This window comes from Rutidosis leptorrhynchoides, chromosome 11 (genome assembly GCF_046630445.1).
Source record: "Rutidosis leptorrhynchoides isolate AG116_Rl617_1_P2 chromosome 11, CSIRO_AGI_Rlap_v1, whole genome shotgun sequence".
NCBI lineage: Eukaryota > Viridiplantae > Streptophyta > Magnoliopsida > Asterales > Asteraceae > Rutidosis > Rutidosis leptorrhynchoides.
Genome location: NC_092343.1, coordinates 28733560 through 28747438, shown reverse-complemented (window position 1 = coordinate 28747438; position 13879 = coordinate 28733560). Strand labels below are relative to the sequence as shown.

General features: G+C 33.6%; 1 protein-coding gene across 1 annotated transcript; it reads left to right on the top strand.

Moving 5' to 3' along the window:
* The first annotated feature begins 11140 nt into the window (after nt 1-11140).
* LOC139874417 (uncharacterized mitochondrial protein AtMg00810-like) lies at nt 11141-12316 on the top strand. Its single transcript, XM_071861852.1, has one exon. The coding sequence runs from the start codon at nt 11141-11143 to the stop codon at nt 12314-12316; it is 1176 nt and encodes a 391-aa protein (XP_071717953.1).
* The last annotated feature ends 1563 nt before the right edge of the window (nt 12317-13879 follow it).

The window sequence follows — 13879 nt, the reverse complement described above, 5'->3', positions numbered from 1 at the left end:
ATGTTTTCATGACGAATATGAGTTGATAAATAGAGTTTTATCACCGTTGAGTAATATGAATAAGACAATTCGATTACTCGCAGCGTATGAGTGAAGCTATCACAAAATAGTGAGATGAGAAAAATAAGATTCGACCTGACTTTTGAAGTAGTCACGATTATTCTTCTGGAATTCAAGGAATTTAAAGAAATCTTCTAATCAGAAGAAAATGTAATAGCACGATTTATTAGCAAACTGTTGGAATTATGGAAGAACAGAAATATCAAGAAAATATTTCCGTGATATGCTTAGAGATTAAGTAGAATGAAAGAATTATGTAACATGGCACTTGATGACAGTATTGTTTGTGAATCATCACGTTCCATTAGAAATTTAGCATGACTCACTGTAATATAACTACGTTGGCCAAACGCCATTATATTATACTAACTCATGCTTCAATTCCCAACACTTCTCCACAATTCATTCATAATTCATACTCAAATTTTACAGAAGTTTCCAATATAATGGAATACAGAAAACACGAAGAGGTAGATAATTTCGGACAAGAATATTTATGAAAATATCCTCAGAAATATCGAAGATATTTATGTTGATATTTTGGAGTTTCTAAGTTCGAAGGTTGATGAAGAAAGATTTTTCGCAAGATTTTAACATGACTTCGGAACAAGATATTCTCTAAAGATTTCGGTGGATTCAGAATTACCTGGATTCTTTGAATATAGGGTTTGGTCCTTGTATTTGTCCTTGGTCTCCTTCATAGTTAGCTCAATCCATTTTTCAATATCAAATTTTCTATCGAGCGTTCCCAACACTTCATTCTTTATCATCAAACTCTTGGCTATTAAGACCATCTATAGCTTTCGCTGCTTCGTCAGTATTTTCAAAGTTAACGGATCTGGATCATCGGTTATCAAACCGAGGTGGTTTCAGGAGAATTGTGTTTTTAGATGATTAAACGCTGATGGTAATATGGTGGAATATGAAAGGTTTCCCGGTAACAATAAAAGAGCACGTATATATATATCAAAGTTATAATAGGTTGTTTCGAACGAAAAGTTGAAATTGTCTTGCTGAAGCTGTGACAAAATTTGCTACTTTGAAAAGGATTATTAAGTTATTTTGGGTAATAATAACACCAAGGAATTAGCACGGCTACGTGTTAAACGTTTACTCAGGTTCCGAGAGTTTTTCAGGTGCATAACTATATGCATCAATCTTTTCTTTCGTAGATGAAGTATGGTTGGTTCATCCTCTCGATTGAGGTGTCTTCAAGAATCATGAAAGGTTTGAACGCAGATTGTAATCGTCAAGATACAAATGAGGTTTAAGATGAAATCAGGTTACAAGGATGTTTAAGATGAAATCAAGTTACAAAGGATGTTTAAGATGAAATCAAGTGGCAAACTTGAAGGATTGTTTAGTTTCATATGTTATAATTAATATTTTAATTCATTTTTAATTGTCCAATGTTGATAGTCCATTAGTCGGTTTATATATATAATCTTAGAATCACCCTACGACGTATTGTATACGTATTGTCTTTACATTAACCCAGAGACGTATTGCAAACGTATTGTCTTAGAATTAACTAAGACGTATTGTGTACGTATTGTCTTAGGATTTATCAAAACGTATTGTATACTTATTGTGTTAGGATGTACCAAGAATATTATTATACATATATACACTTTGTATACATGTCCCGATATTTAAAATGCGTAAAATAAATAACGATAAATAAAATTACGATAAATAAATTGTGAATAATAAAATGTAATCAGTTAGCTAGGAACAGTTAGCGTTGATTCTTAACAAAATTTCAATTAGTTAATTCGTTTGTTTCTAACAAATTTTATTTTGTCCAATGTTTTCCTCATTATGCCACTTATTGGATTCTGATAAGTCAAAATCCAAATATGAAATTAAAAGAAAATGGTTATTCTGTGGTGAACGGATACGCATATCTGTGGAGGTAAGTAGGATAGTAAATGACTGTTGAATCAGATTGGAAGAATGTACAGTGTAACTTATTAATGTGAAATCTAAATATTTCTCGGGTAATACTTACCCGTTAAAATATTTTCATCATTAACAGTTTGTACGAAAGAATTTTTAATCACAATCTTTATGAAAATATATATACCTATATATTTTCTTCAGATGTAATCATAGATTTAATGAGTTAATATGATATTAATCTCATTTGCTTTTCGAGTTGAGCTAGAATAAGTAATCTTTAAAACTATTAGAAACCACATATTCTTCGCAGAATATTAATGAATTTATGGATCAATACTTCATCGTTAATTGTTGTTGGTACTCCTTGGTATCTATGGTGTGTATGATGTTGAAGTTCGAGGTACAGATTTTGATGTTGAGGTGTGGGATGCGGATGTTGCTGTTGGTGGTGGTGATGGTGCCAGTGATGTTGCTGAAGCTGGTACATTTTGCACCATATTTTTCAAGGCTACAACTCGGGTGCGAAGTTCGTTGACTTATTATTCCGGGATGATTGTCGGTAGGAACAAGCTAGTGAATAAGGTTTTGAATTTGAGATAGTATACAATCATGGCGGATACTCTGGAAATGAGAGAGAAAATAGTATTAAGAACAGGTTCGCCGGTAAGTACTTCAGGTTCTTCGCCAAGAGGTGAATTCGATTGGTGGAAAGGATCGCCTTCTTCGCGTCTCCATTGGTTAAGTCGACTACGAACTCATCAGATGAATTGGGGATGGCTGTTTGGTTGATTCATTCTGGTGACACTGCTTTCGGAGCTTAGGTGAAACTCCATATCGGAATCAGAGGGACTTGGACTAGTGGTGAGTTCCATTTCATACGATTAGATAAAGGGTTTTCGAAATGAAATGAATTTCGGATATCGGATGATATTCTATCTAAATAGAATACCTGTACGTAATACAGAAGATCCCGTAGATTACAGAGGAAATTTCGGGAACGTGTCAGACAAAGTTTAATGTGATGGGATATGAATTCGTCTGTACACTATCTATGCAGTAACTGCAATAAGACGTGTCGAGACTGAAAATGATAAGTAGATATCTTTCGACAAATGGTGGTAAGAAAAAACTTTTAACATGCAGACCAGGTTCAAGTCTAGACTCTTTAATATAACCTAACAACTACTAGGTCGAAGTCCAGACTCATTAATGCATCCTAACAACTACTAGTTAGACACACTAATGCAAGACTTGGTTCGCTACGACCACCGCTCTGATACCACATGAAACGACCCGTCCTAATCCACCTGGACGAAGTTATCAACATCTGGTCCCATCGCGAGGTACTGACCTAAATAGGCCATGTAAGACTCCAAGTAATATCTCTAATATGAGCAAATGCACAGCGAAAGACTTCTTTCATACCTGAGAATAAACATGCTTAAAAAGGTCAACCAAAAGGTTGGTGAGTTCATAGGTTTATCATAACAATCATTTCAATATCTTAATAGACCACAAAATTTCATATACTCAAACGTTTTAATAAAAATATTCTAAGTGGTTGAGCACTTGGTAACCATACTTAACATTTAATCAACGTCGCATATTCCTTTTATTATGAAATCTCACTACACCGTACCAAGTGTAGTCACGAAACGAAGTACTGTGCAACCGTTGAATACTGGTCGTCCAGCCCGGTTGGGGTTGTCAGGCCCGATAGATCTATCAATAGGATTCGCGTTTACAATACCACATTTAAATAGTAGTTACCAAGCTATTAGGGAAGATATGCAGGGTGGTACATGTGATGACCCGTCCTAATCCACCTGGACGAATACATCAACATCTGGTCCCATTGCGAGGTATTTGACCTCTATGTGATACGTTTTGTAACATTGCATTCGTTTTAAAAGGTAATTCATAAATGAATATATAAATTCCAGGTTTTTAACATCTGATGATTCCTACGTATAGACAATCACCATTTAAATGGTTTACAATAATACATTTGTTGACAATACAGTCAAAATAAGGTACATGGTAATGGTTTGGTGAATGCAAGTTTCTTGTATATAGCATGTATGACTCCAAGCACATAACTTGTATCACGTATCAGCAAACAGCGGAAGACTTCTAGAAACCTGAGAATAAACATGCTTCAAGTGTCAACACAAAGGTTGGTGAGTTCATAGTTTTAATATTACACATAATCCGTATATCAATGTGGATTACAAAAGTTTAGTTGTTTCATTCAAAACTTTTATCAATATGTTTTAACATTTCAAATCATCTGTATGTAAAGGTTGATCACAAGATCTCAGTTGTTTTATCCAAAACGTTTATCAATAGGTTTTACATAAAATGTGGACCACAAGATTTCAGTTGTTTCATCTGAAACGTTTATCAATAGGTTTTACATAAAATGTGGACCACAAGATTTCAGTTGTTTCATCTGAAACGTTTATCAATAGGTTTTACATAAAATGTGGACCACAAGATTTCAGTTGTTTCATCTGAAACGTTTATCAATCGGTTTTACATAAAATGTGGACCACAAGATTTCAGTTGTTTCATCTGAAACGTTTATCAATCGGTTCTACAAAATTGAGCACCCTGGTAACTAAACTTTAACGTTTATATAATTTGTACCCTTTGTATAATCATCTTAATAATACACGCAAACCAACGTGTACGCTTCTCAAATAGCATACGTCCGTTAAAAGGCTAGTGCTCTAGCTCGGACGGGGATATCAAGCCCTATGGATCCATATACTACTACTCACGCCCACCAGTTCTTATAACTGGTAGTTACTAGTTACCAAAGCTAAGGGATTTTCGGTTCAAACTCAGTGTAGAATTTAGTATGTACTTGTATCCATTGCGTTTAAAATAAAGTGCATGTATTCTTAGCCCAAAAATATATATTGCAAAAGCAATTAAAAAGGGAGCAAATGAAACTCACACATATAAATATTGTATATCGGTTAATAAAGCATTTGCATGTATTCTCAGCCCAAAAATTTAGAGAGTAAAAGGGATCTTATGAAACTCACTCAAATCAGTTTTAGTTTTTGTATTCATTTTATAAAACAGCGCATGTATTCTCAGTCCCAAAAATATATATAAAAGGGAGCAAATGAAACTCACCTTAGCAGCATATAAAGTTGTTCACCAAAATGTGACCAAAACTCGGATTACCAAATAATCGTAGATCTCAACGTATCAGTATTGAGATTCAATATTGTAGGAAAATACGTAGATGTAACGGAGATGATAAACACTAGGTTTGATTTACAAATATACCCCCGAACATTACCCATAATTTCCTTAGCAATAACCCATAATTTCCTTAGCTCTAGCTCGCTTGGAAACCATTTTGAAAGTGACAAGCTCATAACCTCGTCGTAGTATTTTATGTATAATACTAATAATAATAATAAGATTAATAATAATAATATTAATCTTAATAATAATAATAATAATAATAATAATAATAATAATAATAATAATAATAATAATAATAATAATAATAATAAATATTATACGGAGTAATATATGTGTTTTACAAAACAGATTTCGATCAAATTTATAGATGTGGTCAGGCCAGGTCTGCCATGCGATCGCATGGCTCCCAAGGCCTTTTCCCATGCGATCGCATGGGGATGTTTTACAGCTCACATTTGTTTAACTTCTTGTTTGTCGACATAATTTTATATTAATATAATATATATAATTTAAATAATTAATTATATATTATATTAAATTCACGTGCATAGTTGACTTGTAATTTTTATTCCGATAAGTCATACGTCATCACTCGACTTATGTCCCGGTTCCGGTTTTTCAAATGTCCTTTCGTACGCTGAGAAAACTTGCATTTTACATTTCGTGACTAGTACCTTTGTTAAAATATAGCCTTAAATTATCCATAAACTATGTCACTCAAAGTGTATCTTATACGTTTGAGTGTTTTGGTCATTTACTTCTATAAATCATCGTCTCACTATTTGTTAAAATACATTTTAAAATAGTGTTACTGTAGCAAAGTAGTGATTTACTGTAGCAATTCACTGTAGCAAAGTCAATTTCACTGTAGCAAATAGTGATTTTCGAAAACACTGTAGCATTTTGAGTAATGTGGCAATTTGAAAACACTGTAGCAAATTAGTGTTTTACTGGTTCATCTTAAACGTTTTAGTTAACTTATCTAAATATCAATCGAATAAATAAACGAATGTTACTATCGTTTACTAAATAACTTGAAATCATATATATTCAAATAGATATATAAACCAATAAGTTTAATGTACGGTATCATGCAATTAAAACTTTGTTACGTTTTCAAGTTATAGTATATATATGTATCTATTTACATATAATGGTTTACGAATCGTTGAGAACAACCGAAGGGTAATTGAATAGTTCAAAATTTTGAGATTCAACTTCATAGGCTTTGCTTATTGTGTCGGAAACGTTAAAGATTAATTTTAAATTTAGTCGAAATTTTCGGGTCATCACAGTACAACTCAACGTAGAATATATTTTAAGTACTTGTGACTATCTCGTAAACATTTATAAAAGCAGTGCATGTATTCTCAGCCCAAAAATATATATTGCAAAAACAAATAAAAAGGGAGCAAATGAAACTCACCATACTGTATTTCGTAGTAAAAATACATATAACATCATTGAACAAGTGTAAGGTTGGCCTCGGATTTACGAACCTATATCATTTATATATGTTAACACATATAATCGTAATCGAATAATTTATATATATATTTATTAGGGATATCATTTTATAACTTATATGTTTCATTAAAAATATATTCATTCTATATATTTTAAATAAAAATATTGATATAGTTATATTATATGTATTAAGTATATTTTTATATAATATTATTTGTTTTAAAATAATAGTTATATTAATACTAAAATAATGATAATAATAAAATAATAATTTTGAAAATTTTAATAATATTGGTAATGATAATAACATTAAGAAAATTATACTTTTATTAATAATAATAATTCTGATACTACTGATAAAATTAATAAAAATGATAAAATAATAATGATACTTATGTTAATAATAATAATGATAATATTAATAATAATAATAATAATAATAATAATAATAATAATAATAATAATAATAATAATAATAATAATAATAATACTTATATTAATAATCATAAGGATAATAATGATAATACTTATTTTAATAATAAAATGATAAAATTAATAATAGTAATAATAATAATAACTATACTTTTATTTGTTTAGCATATTGAATTTAGTTTTTATCATCATATCTAGTTTTCATATAATAATAATAATTATAATAATAATTATAATAATAATAATAATATCAAATATTACCTTAGAAGCATTAAAAAGAAATAAACTGCCCAGAACGTGACTCGAGCCCACGACCTCACACTAGCCAACACAACACCTTAACCATCTACACTGTCCAATTTTTCTGTATAAATTCGTCATTCAGTTGTATTTAACCCAACAGTCCGTTTTCTTTTTATTGAGGCCCAATCATACAAATCTATTTGAAGCCCAATCCTATTTCGGCCCAATCTAGTGAAACAAGTTTACGGCCCAACACACAAAACAGATTCGGCCTACTAGTGCCAAGGAGGTTTTGGCCCAATATTGATTTAAAGATCCAAACAGAAAACAATTAAATCTTTGCAGTCCGTCATATTGTAGCCCAACATGTATACCTCGAGTGTATCTGGCAGGAACAACACGATTTAATATTGCTGAATAATCATCTCACCGAATCATTTATTTATTAAATTTTTGGCCATCTCTTCAAGTCACTTTACAACCACTAGCAAGAAGAAAAGTTCATTCCCAATAGAAATTTTTTTTATCATTTGTCTGCCATTATGTTTTAACTTTGTCCCACAAATATTCGTTTAACTAATGGGTTGTTTAATATAATAAAATTTATGTAAGAGTAGTAGGAAATAAATGGCAATATTTATGTTGGCTTTTGGTATCGATTAGGAACAGCGAAGCGAAAGTATAGCAGCTCACTAGTGATTGTTTGCGATGGTAACAGCAGAAATAACATTACTATGATGGTGGTGATTTCGTTGGATGTGGGGTGACGGTAATGAGTGTGGTGGTGGCTTCGGTGATGATTAAAGGTGATAAATGATGGTGGTTGTTTTGGGTGGTTAAAGTTGATGATAAGGTGGCGGTTTATTGTTAGAGGTGAAGGATGGTTGATTCATGAAGTTGGGGTGTTGGTTGTGATCTAACGAGAATAGCAAGAAAAAAAAAATAAAGGTTGGCGGTTATAGTGAAGTGGTTTGCTAAATTCTCACAACAAACAATATCTTCTAATCAAATAGCAGTGGTTCACGATGATGGTTATGGTGTAGCGATGGAGTGGGTTTGAGGTGATGATATGAGGCTAGGACATAAAACACTTAACATAACAAATATGTTCCACGGTAATTTGTGGTGTTGATCAAAGGCGAATAAGCATAAGCACGTTTTTACCTTGATGGTAGCTTCGGCCTTTGTTGATAGCGGACACAGATAGATAGCAACCGGAAGTGGATTGTTGTTTAGATTTCTGAGCAGGACACGAAGAAATTAAATGGTTGGCAGGTTTATGAGTTTTGATGATTATGGTGTTTATGTTTACATGATATGTGGTAATGGTGGTGTGCAAGTGGTTGTAGAATGGTATGTTGTGGTATTTTGACAAACAAGAAGAACCCGAAAGAAATTATGGTTACGTAGTGGTCCGTGGTTATAGATGATGGTGGAAAGTAATTAATATTCGACGATTGTTGGTTTTGAATGGTGATGGACATAGTGTACATGAAGATACAAGAAAATGAAGATGGAGATGTTCCTTGAAGAAATTTAGACTAATTGATGATAGTTGTAACGCATGTAAATGACATATGTAGATACATCTTATATGAATGTGTTGTGTTTGTGCATATATAAGATGGAGATAGATGAAAAAGTAACACATTACACATCCGTGACTCTACATCTCAATCTTACTAATAATAATAATTATAATATAATTCAGAATAAGAACGTGAGAATATAATAGTCATCGCCTTTTAGGGACTGGAATTCGTACTCCGCTATTAATCGGTGGCGGATAAAAGTATTGCAGAAAAATATCATTTTCGAATCACCGTTTATTTTAAAATCATATAAGTTCTATTTAAACTTCCCTAAATAATAATCGAAACGTTAAACGAATATTACAATCAATTAATTATTTTTAATCTACTTATATATATACATACATATATATAGATTCATAATAACTTAATTATATCGTTTATTATTTTACAACTTAATTTTTTTACAATCAAATTATCCATTATTATATTATATTTCATATACTTATATATTTACATATATATTTATCTTTTTACAAATATTTGTTCGTGAAACGTCGAGAGTAGTCAAAGGTCAAATAAATCCATCTAAACAGTTCAAAAATTTCAGGACTCAACATTACAGACTTTGCTTATCGTGTCGAATTCATATAAAGATCAAGTTTAAATTTGATCGGAAATTTCCGGGTCATGACACCGGGCAACAATATTTTATCTTTATTAAAGTCTCGTAATTCAATTTCTTGTAATAGGGATAATAAGACAACTATTTGTCAATCTTGTGTGTTTGGAAAATAAATAAAATTGCTTTTTTTTAGATTCTCTTACTTCTACGTTATTGCCATTTGATATTGTACATAGTGATGTATGGACCTCTCCTGTTTTAAGCACCGTTGGTCATCGATTTTATGTTCTTTTCCTCGATGATCTCTCTAATTTTTTATGGACTTTCCCACTATCTTCTAAATCTCAAGTCTATCCCACCTTTCTTTCATTTTCTAACTACATTAAAACACAATTTAATACGTCCATCAAATCATTTCAATGTGATAATGGAAAAGAATATGACAACCAATCTTTCCATAATTTTTGCACCACAAATGGCATGACGTTTCGATTTTCTTATCCTTATACTTCTTCCCAAAATGGCAAAGCCGAACGCGTGCCATTAATAATATCATTCGTACTATTCTCTCTCATTCCTTTATACCAAACAATTTTTGGCATCACGCTTTACAAATGGCCACATATCTCCTAAATATCATTCCTAGCAAATTACTTTACAATTCCACCCCTACACAATTACTCTACAAACGCCATCCCTCTTACTCTCATCTTCGTGTTTTCGGGTGTCTTTGTTACCCTCTCTTACCATCGACTACTATACATAAATTAGATGCTCGTTCCACTCCTTGTGTTTTTCTTGGCTACCCCCCTCATCACCGAGGTTACAAATGCTATGACCTCTCAACTAAACGAATTATCATTGCACGTCATGTAACTTTTGATGAGACTCAATTTCCTTTTCAAAAATTACACAAACCCACAATTCAATCATACTCCTATCTTACTGATAACTTACACCCTTTTCTCCACTCCACTACTATTTCTCCTAACGAGCCCACTAGTCCCACATCGCCCACGGCCCAATCCACTACCTCGAACACAATACCAACTTACCTTCCTCCATCTCCTGGACCACCTTCTCCCTCATTGCCTACCTCTTCTAATGAGCCTCAACCCAGTCCCGTGGCAACCGAACCAAACCACAACTCGCCAATCCCGTCACCTAACCTTAATCCCGAGCCTACACGTACTATCCACACTCGAAGCATGTCCGGTATCTTTAAACCTAAAATTCCCTTTAATCTTAACACATCCACCGAACTTTCTCATGTTCCTCGAACTCCTAAGGATGCCTTATTTAACCCTAATTGAAAATTGGCCATGACCGATGAATATAATGCTTTAATTGATAATCATACATGGGTTTTGGTTCCACGGGCTACTGATATGAATGTTATTCGTTCTATGTGGGTTTTCAAACATAAAATGAAATCTGATGGTACGTTTGAGCGCTATAAAGCTCGTTTGGTCTGTGATGGCAGGTCTCAACAGGTCGGAGTGGATTGTTACGAGACGTTTAGCCCAGTGGTTAAACCTACTACTATTCGCACAGTTCTTAGTTTCTTAGTCTCGCCGTCTCGCAATCTTGGTCTATTCGCCAATTGGATGTCAAGAATGCATTTTTACACGGTCATTTACGAGAAACAGTATATATGCATCAACCATATGGGTTTCGTAGTGAACAATATCCGGATCATGTATGTCTTCTCAAGAAATCTCTTTATGGCCTTAAACAAGCACCACGTGCGTGGTATCAACGCTTTGCCGAATTTGTGACAAAGATTGGGTTTGTGAATAGTAAATGCGATAATTCTCTCTTTATTTATCGCCAGGGTTCCGAAATGGCATATTTGCTTCTATACGTAGATGATATTATCCTCACTACATCTAGTGATATCTTGCGGACTTCGATTATAGATCTTTTAGCACGAGAATTTGCAATGAAAGACCTTGGACCGTTGAGTTATTTTTTGGGAATCGCAGTTAAACGCTTACCAAATAGTTTGTTTCTTCAGCAAACCACGTATGCTCAAGAGGTTATCGAACGCGCTGGTCTTTCTAACTGTAATCCTGTCAGAACACCTGTTGACACCTCCGCTAAATTGAGTGCATCTTCCCGTCCTCCAGTTGATGATCCTACCAAATATCGTAGTTTAGCTGGGGCGCTACAATATTTAACTTTTACTCGTCCCGATATTTCTTATGCAGTTCAGCAGGTTTGTCTTCATATGCACGATCCACGGGAACCTCACCTTCATGCTTTGCGTCGTATTTTGCGTTACTTACAAGGAACTTTGGATTACGGTTTACACCTCTATAAATCGCGCGCTCGTCGTCTTATTTCTTATACCGATGCTGATTGGGCGGGTTGTCCCGATACTAGGCGATCCACCTCCGGCTATTGTGTTTACTTTGGTGATAATCTGATATCATGGTCTTCTAAGCGTCCGCCTACGATCTCACGTTCTAGTGCCGAAACGGAATATCGTGGGGTTGCTAATGTTGTCTCCGACACGTGTTGGATACGAAATTTGCTTCTTGAATTACATTGTCCACTTCCGAAATGCACCTTAGTGTTTTGTGATAATGTTTCGGCCATCTATTTGTCAGGTAATCCTGTTCAACATCAACGCACCAAACATATCAAAATGGATATTCACTTTGTTCGCGAAAAAGTAGCACGAGGGGAAGTTCGCGTACTTCATATTCCGTCACGGTTTCAAGTTGCGGATATATTTACTAAAGGATTGCCACGAGTATTGTTTGATGATTTTCGAGACAGTCTCAGCGTACGACCTCCTCCCGCTGGAGCTGCGGGGGTGTATTAGATACGGATAGTATATCTCTTATAAAAATAGATTATGTATAGAATCATAATTGTATTAGGAGTCTATTTCCTATTTAGAATTCCTTGTTGACCAAGGTATACTTTGTATATAAATATAGATCAATGAATGAGAGGAGAGGCATTCAATCTTAAATTCTATCATGGATGAAACTGATAAAAAGTTCAACCTTTCATATTATGACAATAAGTGATCTTAGAAGAGAAGAGAAGAAATTTGTTTAGCGAAATACTAGAATAATTCAATGCATTTCAAGTGGTCGAAATATAATTGAATTATAATTATGATGTTATGTTATGTTAAGTTAGATAGTTCATATAGTCATATTTATTTAGAGTATGTTTGCTTTAGAGGGTAGGCTAGTAAGGAATAAATGATTATCATTAACTTGACTTGGTATGTTATAAAAAATTAGTGAGTAAAGTATTGCTCTATATTGGGCAGGATTTTAGACGTACAAAGTGTGAATTTGTATAGGACCTAAAATTCGTAAGTGTCGATAATTTATTCAGCTTACAGTTTTTTATTAAAGGCCCATAACAATTAGTCTGTAACTAGTTTTTCAACCCTCACTTCGCGCCGGGGTTCGGTTTCCAATGTATCTTATTATGTTTATTTTGCAAAATTATTTCGTGGCTAATGATGATGTCGTTGAAGCGCAACTCGAGTCGAACGAAAATGTATAACCCGTCAAAGATTTAGATGTTATCTTAAATAAACAATATATGTGTATTTCCGCGTTTCGCTATGGAGTTGTTGACTTTTTAAAATTTAACGCAATTAACTCGTTAGCTTATATTAACACTCCGTATGATTTAAGAATAGAATATTTACTGAGTAATATTAAAAAGATTACTAAATAATTTTTTTAAAAAATAATAAGACCCATATGTATATGTTGTTAATAGATGAAAATAGGTACGGAGCCCGTGAGGAAAAAATCAACGTGTATGAAAGGTGGACTCAAATATTTAGCCTTTTTTAAAAAGCGTCCGTTTTGCGTATAGTTAGTGACATTGTGTTCGTAAAATTATTTCAAGCTTAACGATGGTATCGGAAAATTTTAACTCGTTGCGGGCGAGATGATATGACCCGTTGAATATTTGGGTGGAGTTTAGTTAAGATTTTTTTATGAAAATGTTGATTTTAGGGATGTCAATGGGCGGAAAAAAACCCGTGACCCGCGGGTACCCATGCCCGTGACGGGCGGGTATTTATGAAAAAATGTACCCGCGGGCACGGGTCGGGTAAAAAAATTTACCCCGTTGGCGGGTCGCGGGTATTTTCATACCCGCCGCGGGTAAAACCCGACCCGTGAATCCGTGATGCCCGTTTGAGCTACCCGCGGGTATACCCGTTTACCCGCATACATATACTTAATTATATATTATATAAATTAATTTTTAAATGTATTTTTATAATTATTCGCGGGTAAAACTCGCGGGTAATGAGTATCCGTTACTAAAATTTAAGGGTGTAAATGAGCCGACGAAAAAGGCTTAATAGCCTACTGACGAGAAACTATCAACATGAAACACAAGGGAA